Genomic DNA, 18990 nt, shown 5'->3' with positions numbered 1-18990 from the left:
TTGTGTTTTATCCATTGTGTTATGCAAGCGAGCCTCAGAACAATTAAATTCGGAGTACCGTAACTATGCAAAAATGTACGACAAACAATTTTCTTAAGATCAACAGGACAGATTGCTGAGTAGTTTAAAGATCCCATGGCATGAAAATGTCACTTTCTGAGGTTTTCTAACATTAATATAAGTTCCCCTAGCCCCAGTAGCTATGCTCTCCCAGTAGCTAGATATTTTGTTGGGTGCAAAACGAGCACTAGGCATCCTGCTCCGCCTTTGCAAAAACGAAGCTCAGACACGCCGTTTCGGAATTTTCCCCGTATTTCGTCATAAGGGGAGATGCCACCTCCCCTTTCTCTGCCATGCCAGCCCAGAGAATTTTGCCCGCCAATTAGATACGACCGTGTGAGCGCCGTGTGTGTGTGTGTGTGTGTGTGTGTGTGTGTGTGTGTGTGTGTGTGTGTGATTACACAAACTGTTACGCAAGTGTTGTACACTTCTTTGTTATTTGGATAACCGTTCTGCTGTTAGTGTTATGGCGCAAAACACGTCGGACACTCGTCCCTGGTATTTTCACAACGAGACTCGTAGTGGGGGTTAAATCAGCCATGGTTGAGGAGGAATTGGGGGAAAGGAACTTTGGCTTTGACTCCCTGAAGTACATGAACCACGACATGGAGGAGAAAGGGATTGTTTCACCGCCTCGGCGCTGCCTGCTGAAGGAGGCGGTGGTGCCTAAGCACTGACCGCTGCGAGAATATTTACAGAACACGGCCAAAGGCTGTGTGGGCCTCGCCGTTGCGATACATCCACTGTAAACAGAGTGCATGGTACCGGGGCCGCAAGCTGCTCAGGGCCACACCCCCACCCTCCTCCTTGACCCGCCTCTCCTCCTCATTTGCATTAAAGCTACAGACACCGAAACGGCGCGTTTGCGTAAAGCTCAATGTGCGACTGGCTCGGAGTGGCTGTAATTCTGCACAACGGCTGAATTTCAGGAACGTCTTCAAATACTGTGTTTGGGGCCTACTAATATCTATATTAAAGCATCCATAAAGTAGCATGCCATGGGACCTTTAAACTACGATGGACTTAAAATACTAACTACTTTCTCACTCTAAATACTAACGAACTGCTACTATTTTAGCACTCACTCCAGTGGTTACAAATGACTCCCTTTTAAAAACTAATTGAAAAGGCTGCTCTTGAATCACAAAGTCTAAATCGTTTGGTTTACGGTGCAATTACATGTTGCCCTTGTTTTATAAGCGAATTGAGCCTCCAATAAAAATGCATCTTCCCATTTTCCGAGTTATTTCAATAATCAGACGTTCAGATGTCGAAGGCCCATTGACGCCACACACAAACAAACTCACTCACACATACACACACACACACACACACACACACACACACACACACACACACACAGACACACACATACACACACACACGCAGGCACACACACACACACACACACACACCTACACACACACACACACACCCACACACACACACACACACACACACACACACACACACACACACACACACACACACACACACACACACACACACACACACACACACACACACACACACACACACACACACACACACACACACACACAGACTCAGACACATGCATACAGTGTTTTTGGTGTACGAAAGTTTCTGTGAGTTGTTTGACATTCCTTTAAACGAAATAGGGGCCAACGGGTGTGCCGCCACTGTGTGTGTGTGTGTGTGTGTGTGTGATTGTCTGCGCCACTGTGTGTGTGTGTGTGTGTTTGTGTGCGACTACACGACTATGTGTGTGTGTGTGTGCATTTGTTTGTGTCTGTCTCAGTTGCTTTCTCCCTAGTTATTCATTTGTAAAAAAAAGAAAAGGGGAAAAGAAAGAGCAGTGGGAAAAGAAGAAGACTCGGGGGCTCTCTCTCCCGGGCAATCAGCACTTTTAACTGACATGGGCACAGCCCCGGACGTAGTTAAGGCTGAGGCGTGAACGGCTGGTCCGGTGGCACCTTCTGCTTGGTTGGGTAACTGTGTATTGCTCCGCTCAGCACATTTCTTCGCCCCCCCCCCCGCCCGCCTCTTTCTTTTCCATACCGCCGCCTCCTCTACCACCATCACCCCATACACCACCACCTCCACCATTCATCTCCTCTAAACAGCTACGGGCTCCGTAGTCAGTCCCAGGCCAAGCGTTGCCAAGTTGCCCCGAGACACTGCGCAACGCCGGGGCCACGGGGCCGAACGCAAGGAATTGAAGTGTCATAAATAGCCCCATTCAGGTCCCTAATGTGTGTTACAGGCTGAGTCCCTCTCTCCTTCTCGCTCTCTGTCTCGCTCCCTTCTTTTCGTTCTCTCATTCTCCCATTCGATCTTTAGTTCTCTCTCCCTTTCCCTCTCTCTTTCTCTCTCTCACGCTCTCCTCGCTGTCACTTGCTTTCTCTCTCTCCTTTCTCTCTCAATCTCCTGCTCTCTGTCTCTTGCATTACCTTGTTACCGTTCACCCTCTCATTGTCTCTCTCTCTAACTCTCCCCATTCAAACCTCTCTCCTTCTCTGTCTCTCTCTCTCCCCCTCACATTCTCTTTCTCCTTTTCTGTCGCTCTCCCTCTCCCCCTCAAACTCTCTCCTTCTCTGTCGCTCTCTCTCCCCCCCTCAAACTCTCTTTCCTTCTGTGTCGCTACCTCCATCGTCTCTCCCCCTCACAACCTCTCTCTCTCTATCGCACAGCCATCAGAGTTCCTTTCAGTGCTATTGCTCACTAGCTCTACCGGGGGAGATTGAGCAGAAGAAACGTTTTTAGCCGGTGGACAAAGAAACGCTTGGAAGCTTCTGGAAGACTTCTCCCTAGCCGAGCATGACTAACGCCCAAGCAGCATGTTGTTTTTGCCGTTAATGTTTGTGCGCTTGTGTATGCGTGAACGTGAGACTGTATTTTAGGTGTGTTGGTTTTTTATGTTTTGCAACATTAAATTGCATTTTACGCCAGTGAAAAGAGAGGGACGAAGCAATTTTAATCCCTTCTTTCAGGAGCAACATTTCATGTTTAATGGGGCCTACCTGTGGTTTGGGAGAAACCACCACAAACAACTCAATTCCACTTTTCTATTTTTGCATATTTTTTGATATGTATGATTTATAATTACTTGCTCTGCAATCATTCCAGCTGAGAAAAAGATCAGTATGCAAGGAAACCATCTGTTCTCTGTTTAGTAAGATAGTAACATTCCACTGTGCAAGTGTGTGTATGTATGCGTACGTACGCGTGTTTGTGTGTGTGTGTGTGTGTGTTTGTGCGCATGTATGGTCTTGTGCAAACTAGAAGCATGAAACATTGGAAAAACCTGCAGCTGCAAAGTGAATGTGTGTATTTGATACTTGTGTTGAAAAATAAACATAAAATGAAATAAACCAATACGTGTACATCAGAATGCATTATGGGATTTATATTGCCACACTTGAGAGAGATTTGTGGTAATGGTAACCTAACCCTAACCTTAACCCTAATCCTAAATAAACATAAATAAACCTTAACCTAGGCTAATGAAACGCGTCTCCAATGAGAAACACTGTGGCAATTGTCACACACATTAGTGTGACAGCAATGTCACACTAAAATGAAAAAAAAAAAATAACACCATTTCTAACATAACATTCTTATGCTCCTAAACGAGAGGAGAAATCATTGTGGTGTGAAATCACGATGCACTAGCCCTATAGAGCTATCAGTTCAAAATTTACCATGTATTTAAATCCCGCGTCTTCTACTGGTAAACACTATAAACAACCCCAAGCCATTAGTGATTCCCTTGCGTCGATCTGACTTGGTTGAACAGTGTGGGCCGAAGGCTACAGGCAGCGTATGGTGAGTGAGTTAACGTGAGCCGCTGTTTGGGTTAAGCCCTCGCCAGCCTTCACTTATCCTAGCGCCGGCCAATCATATTCAAACGCACATTATGCCATCAACCGTTTCACGTGTTCTGTATGAGTAATGCGTAGTCGTGGACGGTCGCTGGTTTATGTCCCTTTTTCTGCAGTTGGGTCATTTGCCTACACAGAATCCTAATGTTCCCCCGGACATTAACGCGACAAAGAGGATCGACAGCTGCTCGCCCTCTCTCAGCTCCACGTTTCCTACCTTTACGGCCTCATTCTGACCAGCCATCACTCAACTCACTCACGCCATCACTGATGTTATCGATAGCCCTCATTGCTAAAACCTACCGGCTGGAGCATGTAATGAAGTATGGTAAAAATCCCACCACTACAAAGTAGGACTGCTTCATAATGATACGTCTGTGGATCCAAAATGTTCTAAATTCAGGTGTCTTTTTTTTCTTCCTCCCCCTTTTACCGTATTTCAATCTGCGCCGTGCGGTGCTCGCCTGCGCACCAGTCCGTGCGTGTCATCCCGTACGTTACCCTTTTTTCAATAGGAACCGTTACAGCCCCAGTAGCATCTTAATTACAAGTCACCCGAACTGCCATATGCTGGGGAGGACGTGGTGGATGCTATCGATGCTGCTTAGTGTACATGTTAGGAAAGATAAGAGGCAGATAACCGCGTGCCAGGTGGTGATGGTTCTCTCAAAGAAAATGCTGAGTATGTAAATTCAAGTTCCCAGTGAAAAAGATCAATTTCGTTTCATTTATCCCTGGAATGTCACACATCTTTTGCTTTATATACATATGCAACTTTTCATGTTTCATTCGTGAGAAAGTGAGTCATTGCTGAATGAATATGTTGCCAAGCGATGGAAGGCGAGGTGTGCCATGCTTTAGTCCGACCTGATTAACCTCTGACCCCTGATGGGCTATTGATGTCGACAAGTCGAAGATCTTCTTCTTTCGAAAATTTGTACCACTAGGTCATTTTAATATCGAATTTAAATGCTCTTACACACTTGATTACATCGCTACTTTCTTTCGGTCACCAATTTATACATTGCATGGTCTTGCTGTGCGTGCAATACAATGTGAAGTTGTGTTGTTTGTTTTTAGGCTGGTTTGCTAAAGCGGCTAATGTAGCAATCAATAAACAACGACTAGCAAATTTCGTGCAACAATCACAAAGACGAACAGGAACACTATGAACGCTCCGAGACCGGCAGTGACGTCAAACGCGCAACTCGGAAGGCTGGCGTCCGAGGATTCAGGAACACACCATAAGGCCCAGTTGAGATTGCCTAGTGTGAGCACAGGCCAGCGCACAGCCGGGGGGGGGGGGGGGGGGGGGCACACACTTATCTTCCCTCACCATGTGAGGGAAGATGAGTGTGCTTTAGTCTCCTTTCTACCCAAAGGCCAGCTTCATATTCTGTTCCCAAGCTTCGCCTTAGCATCTTATTCTCGTGTGGTAAAATTCTCTTTTGAATACGCCCCTGACTCTTGAGGTGACAATAATGAGGCAAATAGAGTCTTGGCTGTGTCACTTTTCCATCGAGACGACGTATATGTTTCTATATAAACTGCATAGACACAACCTGATGTTAGTTGTGCGCACATCTCGAGCGGTTATGTGTGTTCTTGGGAAAGTCATGGGTTTGGTTCAGAGATTTTAATGTTTTATTTTGTCTGAAGTCCTTGATATCCCTTGCAAAATGCCTGGAACTACACATTCACTTTAGACCGGTCGCTAACCGTTAAATCCATCAGGGTAATGAAGGATGTTCGGCCCGTAATATTATCTTACATCAATGATTTGTAATCGTAATAATTAAAACTGTGCATAATCGCCTCTGTGTCCTTTGATAAATATTTGGAGTTCAACAAATCAGCATTGTGAGGTCGTTAATAGCTTCGCTTAATATCCGACCGCTTTACGAAAAACCTCCTTCTATGAAGTTCCACTGAAACTACCCGTCTTGACCAAAGACAGCTTTCTTCCGATAAAACACAGGCTGACATTTATAGCCAGCCTTTAAAGTGCCCGAGACACCAAACCCCCTTTTCCATTGTTCTGGGAAAGGTGCCCCTGTTTGAAGACACTTCTATTGATGGTGACTTTAAGGGTTCACGCACATAGTCCGTTCTCCCAGAAGAGACAGCTTAATATGAGAATACGCTGGAGAAAAGCAAATGCCATGCACCGTATTATCTCAAGAACGGGCAAATGTCTTGAAACATTTTGTCAAATGCCAGCAAAAACAAGAGTCATCTTTCATCATTTGTTACTCGAATAAGTTATATTAATCTATATAAATTGATAAAAGCCTGGACACATATTGATACAATATTGCAGTAGCAGAAGATGCTATCAAAAACATGAAAAATAATAATAATCCACAGGCGAGACATGCACTTCTTTAAATTTTGTTTCAAAATGCTTATGCCTCCATCTGAATTATACGTTGTATTTCATTATGCATGTTACTTCCCCCCTGCAATTTTGTCTTTAAGGTCGTTTTCAGAAAATAAAAACAGCAGCGAATGGACACATTTGTCCATTAAGTAGTTGCCCTCTTTGTATGAATCCCATAGACTACAGGTAAAAACATTAAGATTCCCACAAAACCGCAAAGTTAATCTCCATATTTAAGAATAAGTGCTTTCATAGCTCGAATAGGGGATCGAAAATAGTTTCAAATATCTTTTAAACTTTTCATACTTTTTTTGTACAAAATAAATACAGCCTGTTGCCCTACTGCATGTACATGTGACTGTCTCTTTGCCTTTATACATAGAGTCTTGCCTTTTCAATTCATGCTTAGGTTGTTTACTCCATCTCATCATTTATATGCGATTCCCATTGAAAATGAATGCAACACATTTTCATCCAGAGTCACTGAGACCTCTTGGCTCCATCTCACACACCATCAATACATCTCAGTGGATTGGAACATCTAACATCGTGTGTGTGTGTGTGTGTGTGTGTGTGTGTGTGTGTGTGTGTGTGTGTGTGTGTGTGTGTGTGTGTGTGTGTGTGTGTGTCTGCTTCTGTCCGTTTGTGTGTGTGTGTGTGTGTGTGTAGGTGTGTGTGTGTGTGTGCAGTGATCTGGACGGTCCAGCTCCTTTCATCCATGTGTGATCTGAGTCCTGAGCGTCCTCTGGGTGCTCAGGGGTCTGGCAGCACCCTGAGCGCCGTCACGAAGATAAGAGAGACAGCCAGAGGATTTAGCATGGCTTCCTCCCCCTCATCACAAATCATTCAGTTTTTCATTTGCCGAAACGCCCCTCCCACACGAGATTTACAATCTCTCAGAAAATATTAAAACCGAAGGTCGACACGCCGTCATAAATCGCAGGCTTTGCCTCGATATTTTCTAGATTTCATACAGGCGTTGTTGTAAAGGGACATCGTCCAAATCTGATGTTATTAAAATTTCTGACTCATGCTTTTTCAGGACACATTGAGTTATCCACACCTTAAGTCTGCCTGTAAACACGGTATCAAATTCACCCCGGGATTGTAAGACAGGCAGATCCTATTAACTGGACTGCAAGTGTGCCTTGACACCAGACAACATCTAAGTGGATCTAGTCGTGGGAAATATAGTGTATTGTCAGAGCCTATAATGCTGAGACCCTGATATTTGTGAGTGTGTGTATCTGTGTGCGTGCTTTTAATAAAAAAAAAATCTACCACCATCAGTAACACTACCATCCATCAATTTAAGGAAATATTTGTTTTCTCTCAACAGAAGACAAAACTATCTAGGGGCAGCATCACCTTTCTGAGATGTCTTTAAAAAAGGCATTATTTCACCAGTATTTCAGTATCACCAGTTGTCATGGCTATTCCTTTATGCTGTGCAGCCAGTCTACTTTGACTGCTGCTCTCCTCTCTCCATCGCTCCCAGACTGGAGTTTCAGAGGGTTGTTGAGGTCACCTCTGTCCACCTTCAACCAATCAGCCCGCGCCGTCTCGATCAACTGTCGTCGTCTCCCCCTTCCCCCCGCCCGCCACTCCAGTGTGGAATAGTCAAGACAGGAAATCAATGGCGTCTATCTTGGGATATGCTGGATGGCAGCATATCTGCCACTAAAGCGGGGAACATTGTGATTCTGGAGAATGATGAACAGGATGTTTTTTGTGCTTTGCTCTAGATATAGGGTGAGGAGCATCTGGTTTATTTCTGCTGCCAGTGTCATCGTGGGTAAAGAGTGCTCTCTTAAGTAGCTCCGGGAGTGAGAGGAAGGAAATTGGCTTTGTAATTACTGTGGGAGAGCATCAAGGAGAAAATCAGAAAGAAAAAGATGTAAAAAAAATATTCACTATAAAAATTGGTAGGCAGTGATGAGACGGAAGGAAGGAAGTGGCAGTTGAAGAAGTATGGACAGCATAAGAGGAAGGTAGAGAGCATACTGAGTCAGCTTAGATAAACGGAAGAATAAGGTCAATGGGACCAGGCCGATGGCAAATGTTCTACATTGTACATTCACAGATAGAGCTGGTAATACTAATGTCTGCAGATTTAGGATTTCATGCAAATGTTATCTTAAATGAGAAGTGCCCTGTCCATGCTCCTGAATTATTCCATCTCATTTGAATGTATTTATTTTTTTCACATTTTAGCAGCCGTTAGATTTTTCATATATAGCTTCCTCTTCTGTTAGCCTGCCTTAAATTCAGCTTGGGTAGATGATGGACTTAAAGTCGATTGCACGCTTCAAAACAATCCGTAAAAGTGAAGGCTTTATTCAGCCGTTCGTCCAAATCTGTTGTGATTTCTGAGATGTTCTTTATATTCTTTTAGAGTCCATGAGTAATCCCTGTCTTTACTCACTGTGCTGATAAGGATGGACCGAGTCTGGTAAAAGTACGATAAGAAAACCAAGCATGTAATCTGCTGTGTTTCAGTGGGGAGCGGCAGCAGGCTCATCCTGGACGGGCTGCAGAGATACGGCCCCATGCCCATCTACCTGCCGGTCAGCTACCACATCCACAACGCCGAGTCCGCCTTCTTCCTGCGGGAGGCCAATCAGGAGCTCATGAGGAACTCCAGCCTGCAGGGGCGCACCGAATCCTTCTTCATCCAGCGGGCCCGCCACATGCCCTACGTCAACGCCAGCTACGGCCCCCTCTCGACCCAGCGCAGCGTCCCGTTGGAGCTCTTGCAGACCTCCCCGGGACCCTTCTCCACCCCGTCCTCCCCTACCGAGTCGCCCGACACGTTCACCTACAACTGGAAGGTCAACACCTACATCATCAGCGAGCGGATCCACCCCAGCTGGCCCAAGGTGCAGGTGCTGTTCTACATCGCGGGCCGCGACTGGGACGACTACAGCGCCATCCACCGGCTGCCCTGCGTCCGGATGTTCGCCTTCCACGAGACCCAGGAGGTGCGCGGGTCCTGCCGGCTAAAAGGGGAGCTGGGGATCTGCGTGGCGGAGTTGGAGCCGCTGGTCAGCTGGTTCAGCCCCCCTACCGTGAGGCCGGGCAGGCAGAGGCCCTCGGAGCAGGGCCAGGGGACCCCGGTGGAGCTGTACTACACGGTGCAGGCGTCCGACAGCGGCGACTGCAGCACGGAGGACGCGCGCAAGGGAGGCCCCGCGGGGCCCTCTAGCGACCGGCAGCAGGGGCCGCTGGGGTATTTCGCGGGGCCCACGCCCATGCGCCGCATCGGGAGCGTTCGGCTGTTTCAGCCGCTGTCGGAGCTCAAGCTGGACAACAACTTTGTGGTGATGGTGCCGTCCAAGCCCATCCGACAGCGGGAGACGGTCTCGACGTTCTTGGCGCTGTCCACGCTGTCGGCGGTTCAGATCTTCACCCTGAGGTGAGTGGGCTTCCGTGTGGTGAAATACATTTACACTCTGCTTGTGTTCATGCCCGCCTATGTGCTTTCTGCGAGGGGAAACCATTGGTTGATCATATCGTCATTCCCCATATGGGTCAATTCTCGAGGTAAACTGTTGTTGGTCTGTGTTATTGCCAATATCAACAGAGGAAAATTATTGTTTTTCTGATTAGTCGACATCAATACTGGAAATTGTCGCATTAAGGAGGCACACTTATGCGCCTAATTTCATCATTATGTTTCTGTGAAGACGTGCTGGAACTGTGGTAAATCTAAACGTCATGAGCTGTAGGCATTCAGACCTGCACCTAGAGAATCAATCAGGATCAGTTATTGCGTACTTCTATAATGTTGTTTTTTATGAGGAAGCTTGGGCACAAGAGATATCATAATAATGTTTCAAGAAACATAAGAAGCCAAAGAACCAAAACAAAACAATCTCCAATTACCATGATAGGAATTATCCCATCACCCACTCCATTAAATCGTCATTAAATTATTTGGTACAGACCCGCGAGATTCCTGGCCCCAATAATCTCTAAATGTATTCAAAGACTAATAAATCACTTCCGAATCCATGCCAAAAATCTGCTAACAAGTCGTTTATTAGTTAATGAAAGGTTGATGCGAAGGTGAAATGTATTTTTGGTTTAGTTTTGAATCAGATCGGTACGTCGCAATCGTACCAAATATACCTCGTAATGCCGCTTTAAAGCTAGTTTTGACTGCTAATGGTTTCGTCAAGCACAGTGGAATTAGGTGGTAGCCAGCTTTGTATAGCGCTGTACCATTTCTCAAGGCCTCTAAATGGTTCATGGCAGCGACACAATGCAGCCAGAGAACAAAGAGGCCAAGCCGGAGTCATATCTTTCTCAATTTATATTTTTCTAATGAAGTCACAAACAGTTATTTTAGAAAATGTTCTGGGCTTAATTTATTGCTAACCCAATTACCATTAAAAAGAAGTTCATGGCTTTGGCTGTTTTAATACTACTTTGATGTGCTGGCATCGTTCCTGAACAATGCCCAACCATCACAAGGTTGGGCGTTGGCCACTCAACCCCCCACCCCCCACTGGAAATCTGAGCTCCGCTTTCCCAAGAGGAAAACAGTTGAGACGCTTACATCCCTCCCGACTTTCTCTCTCATGCGAGATAGAAAGGAAACGGCGGGAACCAAGCTTTAAATGTTTAAATGTTCTTATTCTTAGACAGTTCCAAACCACAGACCACACATACGGTTATAAATAGCGCACGTGAAATGACCTTACTGCCCTATACCACCGTACCATCAGAATCCTCTGTCATCCATTCACATCAACACAACCTGCAAACAAATGTCGTCTGTAAAAAAAAGCAATCTTTAATGCCAGGGGTTTTCATGGGTGGATGAATGCCGTGACTGAACCGTATGAGGGCAAACAAAAAGCAAAGTTATCCCAAAAAAAGAAAAAACGGAATCCCTTCAGCAACAATAAAGAGACTGAAATATTAACACAGAATGTACTAGCACAGCTGGAATGCGGCTCTACAGCGTGCCCCATGCTATAGGCTTTGCTGGGAATCCACAGATGTATTTCTGACAGTGCACAGCTTTTGTTATGCTACAATCTCCACATAGAGAAGAAAGAGTTATTTGAGGACATTTTAGGTGTGACACCACTTGATGGGGACACATACGATAGCACAGGACACCAACCATGCCATTGATGACAATGAGATGTTGATAAAGGGGGTGATAGATCTGAAACAAGTCTTAACAACCTGATTTGGCCCCAATGGAACACAGCTTTTTCAATTTTTAAAGATCAAGAAGATGCAAATGGGTGGATACGTGCATGCTATTATGCTTTTAAATAACAATTTATTAAAATACTTAGAAGGAGCTTTCTTAAAATACGTAATTAAAAGGCGAGTTAGAGGCTGCTGGTTCTTTTTAGCAGGTTCCTAAACACTTTTTGACTCTCTCAGAAGTTGCGCACAGTTGAAAAGTTTGTGCAAAGAGAATCTTGCATTTTTCAGCCATGAAGACAATTCAAAGGGAACGTCGGTTGGCGTGTTTTGAAAGTAATTTGTCAAATAAGTATTTTTCGTAAAGTTTTCTTAGATTTGCTTCTTTAGACATCTCTTTGATCAACAATCTCACTGACCCACTTTATAAGTTTTGGATAAGCTTGATCATTGCCAATCAGTTCCATTAATGTTAATGACTACTACCAAGCTGTTTATAAGTAGCTTTTTTATAATATGAATGCTTGTCTTGCTTTGAATTGTTTTAAATAATACTGACGGTAAGAAATAATTAACCGGTAATTGCTGTTTAATCTTTGCAAGCTAATTTACTTTTTTTAAATGACCTTCATACTAAGAGCAATATTGCCTCCATTTTGCATAATTGGCTTAATATCCATTTGCCCACCATGAAGTGTATGCACAACGTGAATTTCAAAAAGGTTCCTTTGTGTTGTTTGACCACTACCTGTCCTCATTTAAATCATTTAAAAAACATTCTTAAATGATTCATAGAATCAGCGGCCTGCGATTTTTTGTGTTAACATTCCTGGGAGGTATTTACTATGCACCTGTAAGTTGAGTTCCACAGCTACAGTGACCAATGTTCAACATAGCTTTAATGAAACTTCGAAATTCACTTTTCACTTTTCGATGGCGGGAAAGTGGATTTTACACCAAATATACAAAATGTTGAATTATTGCCTTAATCTCCGGTCCCAACTTAAAAATATCATAGCCTCAAACAACTTTATATAAAAAAATTAATTAAAGTCCAAAATGAGGCCGTTATCGATCATCTCCGGTCAGAATATTATCGACAGTACAGTACAAAGTGACTCCAAATTCGCTCCCATGTTGTCTCATGCAAATGACGATGTAAGCATCAGCTCATTTCCACCACGCTACTCCTAGTGCCCAGCGGGGGGGCGAAAACCATGAGAGATGAAACCCCTAGCTCAAAGTGGCGGGAGCTGGCAGTCAGTCAACCCCCGGTGAGCAGGAAACCTGCCAGCAAGCTTCATTGCTTTTCCTTTCACCCGGGCCCTGATGAACTCCTGTGAAGTATTTGCACTGCGTCTGTGTGTTTATCGCAATTCGTCAATGTAGTGAGTAAATGAGAACATTAAAGGGGAGGTGTTGTTTGTGTTTTTTCTGTTGCTTTTAAGCCGCTTTGCACTGATGCACATCCCACCAGCCTCACCAGCCCCCCCACCAGCACCGCCACATCGTTCAGAAGTTGTCTTTTTATGCTTTCCCTCAGGAGAGCGGGAACCTAAAATACAAACGGAGGCATCTCCTCAAGACGTGTGGTTTAAGTGCTGCTCGGTGCCCCCCCCCCACCCGACGGTTCCGGCGCCAGTGCTTGATCTTGGGTTGTGTTTTGTTGTGGGCCACTTTAATCTTAGAGAAGTAAGAGAGGCCTTTTTTTTGTAAGGTAACTGATAATTTAAACTTTAGTGGGGTCTTGAAATTATCTTAGTAGCGAGCTTTTAACAGCAGTGTCCCAGTGTTGCCGGTGTTTTTTATTCTTGGATTTTTTTTATTCAGAACATCATGTTGTGTTGTTCTCAGTGCTAGGCTGTGTCACGTTTTATTTAGTTTGTTTCTTTGTTCTTTAGTTCTTTCTTTCTTTTTCTCCTCCCTCCCTAATTTCCTACCTTCCTTGAGTGCCTTTAAGGGATCCGCTGAGATATCCATAAATTGCCGATTTATTTTTGTCTCAACCAGATCAGACGAGCTGTTTAATTCCAATACACTTGTTTTGCGTCCAGAAGGGAAGTTCTCTGGGTAAGCTTCTGCTTTCTATTCGCCCCTTCTATTGACTTGCAGAGTTACTGTAGCCTAGCTCGTGTTCACGTGAGGGGAAAACACTTTTAATTACTTTCCAAAGGTTACTGTGTAATGTTTCTGTTTGCTAGATTTCCCATATCCTCCTTTACAAGTAAAATAAAAAGCGATGTTATTCTGCAATAGGCAACACCGCCTCTGGGACCACGACTCTGAACCGGTAGGTATGGTGTTTGCGTGGACTCATAGCTCATCGCTGATAATGCCCTGATAGCTGAGGCTAAAGGAGAGCGACATTAATCACGTCGATTAGCCCTACGGCTAGCAAGGAGGTCCCAGAGGAGTGTCCCTGTGCTCCTCTCCTCCCTGAGGTTTGATGGCATATTATCACTAATTGATTGTATGATAGTCCCAAGTTAATTAGGTCTTATGTATGATCATCCTTCCTGACAGCACAGCTGTTGCTTTTTAAGGCAATGCACAAACACCATTTGGAGAGACATCTTGGAAGGAATATAATGCGCACAGCGCCCTGTCTCGCAGTCCTCCTAGGAGCAATCACACTGACAAATGCATGCTGAAATATTAATATCGCCCGCCCCCCCCCCCCCCCCCAATTCATCGCACACGGACGCACAGAGACGCACAACCAGACACACTCACACGCGACACAAACATGAGTGGATTAACTGTGTTTAAACTGTACATTAACATGGTATTTACCGTCATAAAAGCCCCCGGTGGAATCAATGAATCCCCCCCCCTCACTCCCTCAGTCGACATGGAGATGGAGATAGAGAGATAGAAGGTGAGAGAGAGAGAGAGAAGCAGGTGAGGGAGACAGAGAAAGAAGGCAAGAAGGTGAGAGAGAGAGAGAGAGAGAGAGAGAGAGAGAGAGAGAGAGAGAGAGAGAGAGAGAGAGAGAGAGAGAGACGAGAGAGAGAGAGAGAGAGAGAGAGAGAGAGAGAGAGAGAGAGAGTAACGAGTCGGAACGGCCTCTGCAGCTCCTTCTTCGCTCTACATACTTATGAAAAGCCCCATTTCCTCCTGAACAGATAAACAGCCTTTTGAACAGCAAAATATGGGGGGTGGGGGGTGCTAAGAGTCTGACTCTGAACCAAACTGAAATAAGATCATAGAGTCAGTCAGACCGAGAGACTCAGGTAATCAGACAGACAGACAGAAAATCAGACTGTCAAAGGACCAGGAAGACAGACTCAGAGATAGAGACGGACAGACCGTCAGACAGACAGTCAGACAGTCAGCGTGCGCTGTATGGATGCGGGCGTCCCAGAGGGAAGACCGCGGGGAGGGTTCAGCGGCAGGCTGTGGCAAACTACTGGATTACATGCATGGGTGGTGGTTTGATGTTGCTCTTTCATTCCTTGTTTTCCTCCTCCAGACTCCAGACTGCAGGTAGGCTGTTTAGTCTGGGCTCATTCTGATGCTGGCCACAGAGCACACTCAGAAAGCTCTGCAGTCTGCCTGCTTCATTATGGCACCTGGTTGCCTCCAAATACCAGCAGGAGAAGAAGGCTGGAATAACAATGTCCTTAGTGGAGTATTTGCCTTTTCTTGACTTTCTCTGGTCCATTTGTTGTACCCTGGAAAAGGTCAACCCAGATGGACAGGTCGCTGCATCACCCTTTGATTTGTGGTTTCCCTGCCACCCATCTCTGAAACTATATCTGTCTTGTTCTTCTGTTATGTGCCTTTGTCCTGCTCATGTCTGGTTTGTTTGTCTGTTTCACAAATGGACAGAGGAGTTGTCTATGCGCTGGTCTTTGACGACCTAAGAACTATTCATCATCTTGTCTTCGTTTCCTCAACACACTCACAGACACACTTACACTTACACTTACACTTACACTTACACACACACACACACACACACACACACACACACACACACACACACACACACACACACACACACACACACACACACACACACACACACACACACACACACACACACACAGACACACCCAAACACACACACACACTTTCCCCCCGTGGGCCTGTTCAATAATGTTTACTTTGCAGGAGCACACCTTCCTTATGCCCTCATTAATAAGTAATTAGCAATTTGTGTGCTGGGTGGCCCCACAGGGCCACGGCTGTGTAGACTCCGGCTGGGTCTGGACTCTGGAGGCTCCGAACCCTCAAAGCAATCATCAGTCCCCTGCAGTGCATAATCTCAATTCCTGTCTTGTCTCTCCTCTCTTTTTGTTGACTTTCCGTTGCTCCATACATACAGGAGATGTGTGGATAGTGTCCATGGCCCAATGCAAAGCAGCAGAGGTCTCTTGACTCGTGAAGACAGAAAAAACAGAAAAAGATGGCTATTTTTCTTCTTGTTTCACTCTTTTCTCTAGAGCTTCTCTTCTTCTGTGACTCTGGCAGTAGCTTTCTGTGTCAGACTGTCTGCCTGGGGAGAGGCTTTCTGTCCCTGTGGGCTTTCTGCTGATCCAGCCCCCCCCCCCCCCTGTCTCTCTCTGTCTGCCGGAGAATCAGATGAGTGTCTCCTAGTGTTGTCAGTGACTCAAGGACCCTCAGTCAAGGGTCAGAAGTTTCCTCACTGGATCTCCCTTTCTCTGGATAACCCCTGTAGGAGAATGGCCCTGCACACGCGCCGAGGGAAGAGCGGGGAGAGAATAGATAGATATGATATACACAGCGTCTATTCTCCAGAGGACAGTATGGTGTGAGACACTCTGACTATAAGGCTACCTCCTGAAGCACTCATATGAACAGGAGCAGCATGACCAGTACCAAAGTGGAACTGAGACACGAAAGGAAGTGAAGGTCAATGTACATATTAGGGGTTTAATGCTGCACGCATTTGTATCGATCAGCATTGCAGGCTCCACGATGCGGTGTGCAGCCAAAGCATACAATTCAATTCATATTTAGTACGGCTGCAAAGTGCCTATTTTTATTCTATGTTTTCCTTTTTTATTAAAAAGTCAGGCATGAATCATCTACTTTTATCGATCAAAAATTGCATACTTATTTTTTATTCATCTTCAAAATATTATTTAATATACTTTTATAGAGTAACAATTGCATACTTATTTTTTTATTCACGTTTTATATATTATTTGATATCGAAAGTTTACGGGGCAAAGACGCTAAAACCATCAACTCCAAACGTGAACCCTGGTCAAATGATTCTATCAATCACAAGTCCGGTTCAGAGTAGCCAAGGGACTTCAAACTTGGTAAGCACTTCCAGTACATCCTCCTTAGGTAATGTGTAACAGTTTGGTGTCGATAGTTCAAAAAACAACATCACAGATTTCAATAAAAAAAACCTGAGTTAAGATCTTATATGAATGCACTTAAATCATTCACGCTTACAACGATTAAGTACCCCATAAAAATACTTGTAAAAATGTTGTTTAATTGCCATGTTTTTATCACAGACAGCAAAATCGATGCCAGAAACCAAACTTCTTAATATACCCACCCCCCCACCAATCCCCGACCCCCGCACTATTTAATGATGATGATGAATTCGACTCATGAGGCTACGGCTCCGCTTCTCGGCGGCCCCATTGAGATGAATTACCATCACAGAGATTATCGATGATAAACCATTAGGACCTAATAGTCCTGAAGTAAGAGTGAGAGAGAGCGGGGAAGAGTTATGGAGAACTCGTTTCGGAGCAGCTGATGAAACCCCTTTTACTTATGTAGAGTTATGGACGCCACAGAACTTCACTTTGATCTCGGGGAAGGCAACCCGCGCTCTGCAACTTCTGAATAACGTCTGGCTGGGTGAAAGGTGGTCTCCGTAAAAGTAGATGGGACATGTCTGTGGTGATGGTGGTGCCGGAGCCAAAACGCTCTGAATCGGGTGTGCTGTCATGCTAATCAAATTGCTTTTATTAGTCTCAGTTGAAGAAAGTTTGGAAACTCACTGTTCATACATATTTTAAAGGCAGAGAGAGAAAGTCAGAGGATGGGAGAGTCTTTGATTACTATTAGAAACCAGCCAAGTCAAAGGTGCCCGATCTTTGTCTTTAGGTGTACCACAGATTTTTGTCTTTTAGAACTTTTTCAGACCACCTCATGCATTGTAAAGAATAGATAAGAGCTCCCTTTAAACACAATAATTACTGCAAGAAGGCCTTGGCCTAACAGTAGTAAGAAAAAGTCATCAACACTGTATATGCCCCCAGTGTGTTCCTTGAGCAAAAACAAATTAAAACATCAATGGAATATTGATCCCATATGGTGGAATGCACAAAGTGACAAATAACTCAAGCCGCTATGCTATATTTACTAAACAATATTCATAACATATTTATTGTTCAATTGAATGATACAATCAATTGAAAATTATCAATATAATATTGATACATAGTATTGTGTATTGAAGCATTAAAAAACAATCAAATGTATCTTTGCTATTTACTTGCTTAACTTACACTTCAACCCCCTGGTAAAGTAACAAATCAAACTCAGGAACTCAGTTAAGAGTGCGCAATAAATAGAAACGACGAAACACGATGATCTGTTAATACGGGGAACCTGAGAGAGTTTGAGTGAAAATCATTAAACTCTGCAAAAGCAAACATTACAGAAATAAAACAAAATATCTAATCAGTATGCAGCTCGGAGCAGCGCCTTTGGCTCCGAACCGTAGCCTGGTTGGCTTGGTTCAGCTTTGGCCCGGTTAGAGGGGTTGGAAGGGGGGGGGGCGGGTTGGGGTTCAGCCATTGATCTGCAGATATAAGCCAGCGTGTCAGAGCCAGGCCTTCATCATCCTCATCCTCCTCATCCTATGGCGCGGCCCCTGCCTCGTCGGGATAAGCCTTGATCCGCTCCGAGGGTGTGCTGCCAGGGGAGCCCGCAGGCCGGTGTGTGTTGCTGAATGTGTGACGGCTTGTTTGCGCGGTGGTTCTGTTTGCCTCATCTTGGCGTGAGGATGACTGGCGTGTTGTATGATCTCGGCGTGCGCGCATGTCAGCTCCACGTGTTCCCTGATGTCAGAGCGCGGGCTGCTCGGACTGGTGTGGTGATGCGTTTTGCACGTGTGTTCGTGTGTCGAGTTTAAACGACTGTGTGTACTTTGCTTCTGAAGACATGACATGGAGGTAGGAGAAGAAGGAATAGAAGGAGGGAGCGAGGTTAAGGAGAAAAAGAGCTACGCTTGCTAGTGAATGCTACAGAGAGACAGCTAGAGAGAGAGAGAGAGAGAGAGAGAGAGAGAGAGAGAGAGAGAGAGAGAGAGAGAGAGAGAGAGAGGGAGAGAGGGAGAGAGGGAGAGAGAGAGAGAGAGAGAGAGAGAGAGAGAGAGAGAGAGAGAGAGAGAGAGAGAGAGAGAGAGAGAGAGAGAGGGGGAGAGAGGGGGTAAAGGAGTGAAAGAGTGAGGACGGCATTGAATGCAGTGCAACTGCAGTTGAGGGCAGGCACTTGTCTTGCCACTTGGCCATGTCTGAT

General features: G+C 45.0%; 1 protein-coding gene across 1 annotated transcript in view; it reads left to right on the top strand.

Moving 5' to 3' along the window:
* Window positions 1-18990, top strand: part of si:dkey-112m2.1 (transmembrane protein 132C) — a 126291-nt gene that overhangs the window by 28355 nt on the left and 78946 nt on the right. The window contains exon 3 of the mRNA XM_056589336.1: window positions 8803-9718. Within this exon, the coding sequence (XP_056445311.1) occupies window positions 8803-9718 (916 nt within the window). The remainder of the gene's footprint in view (window positions 1-8802; window positions 9719-18990) is intronic.

This window comes from Gadus chalcogrammus, chromosome 4, assembly GCF_026213295.1.
Source record: "Gadus chalcogrammus isolate NIFS_2021 chromosome 4, NIFS_Gcha_1.0, whole genome shotgun sequence".
NCBI lineage: Eukaryota > Metazoa > Chordata > Actinopteri > Gadiformes > Gadidae > Gadus > Gadus chalcogrammus.
This window is presented reverse-complemented; position numbering and strand designations above follow the sequence as displayed.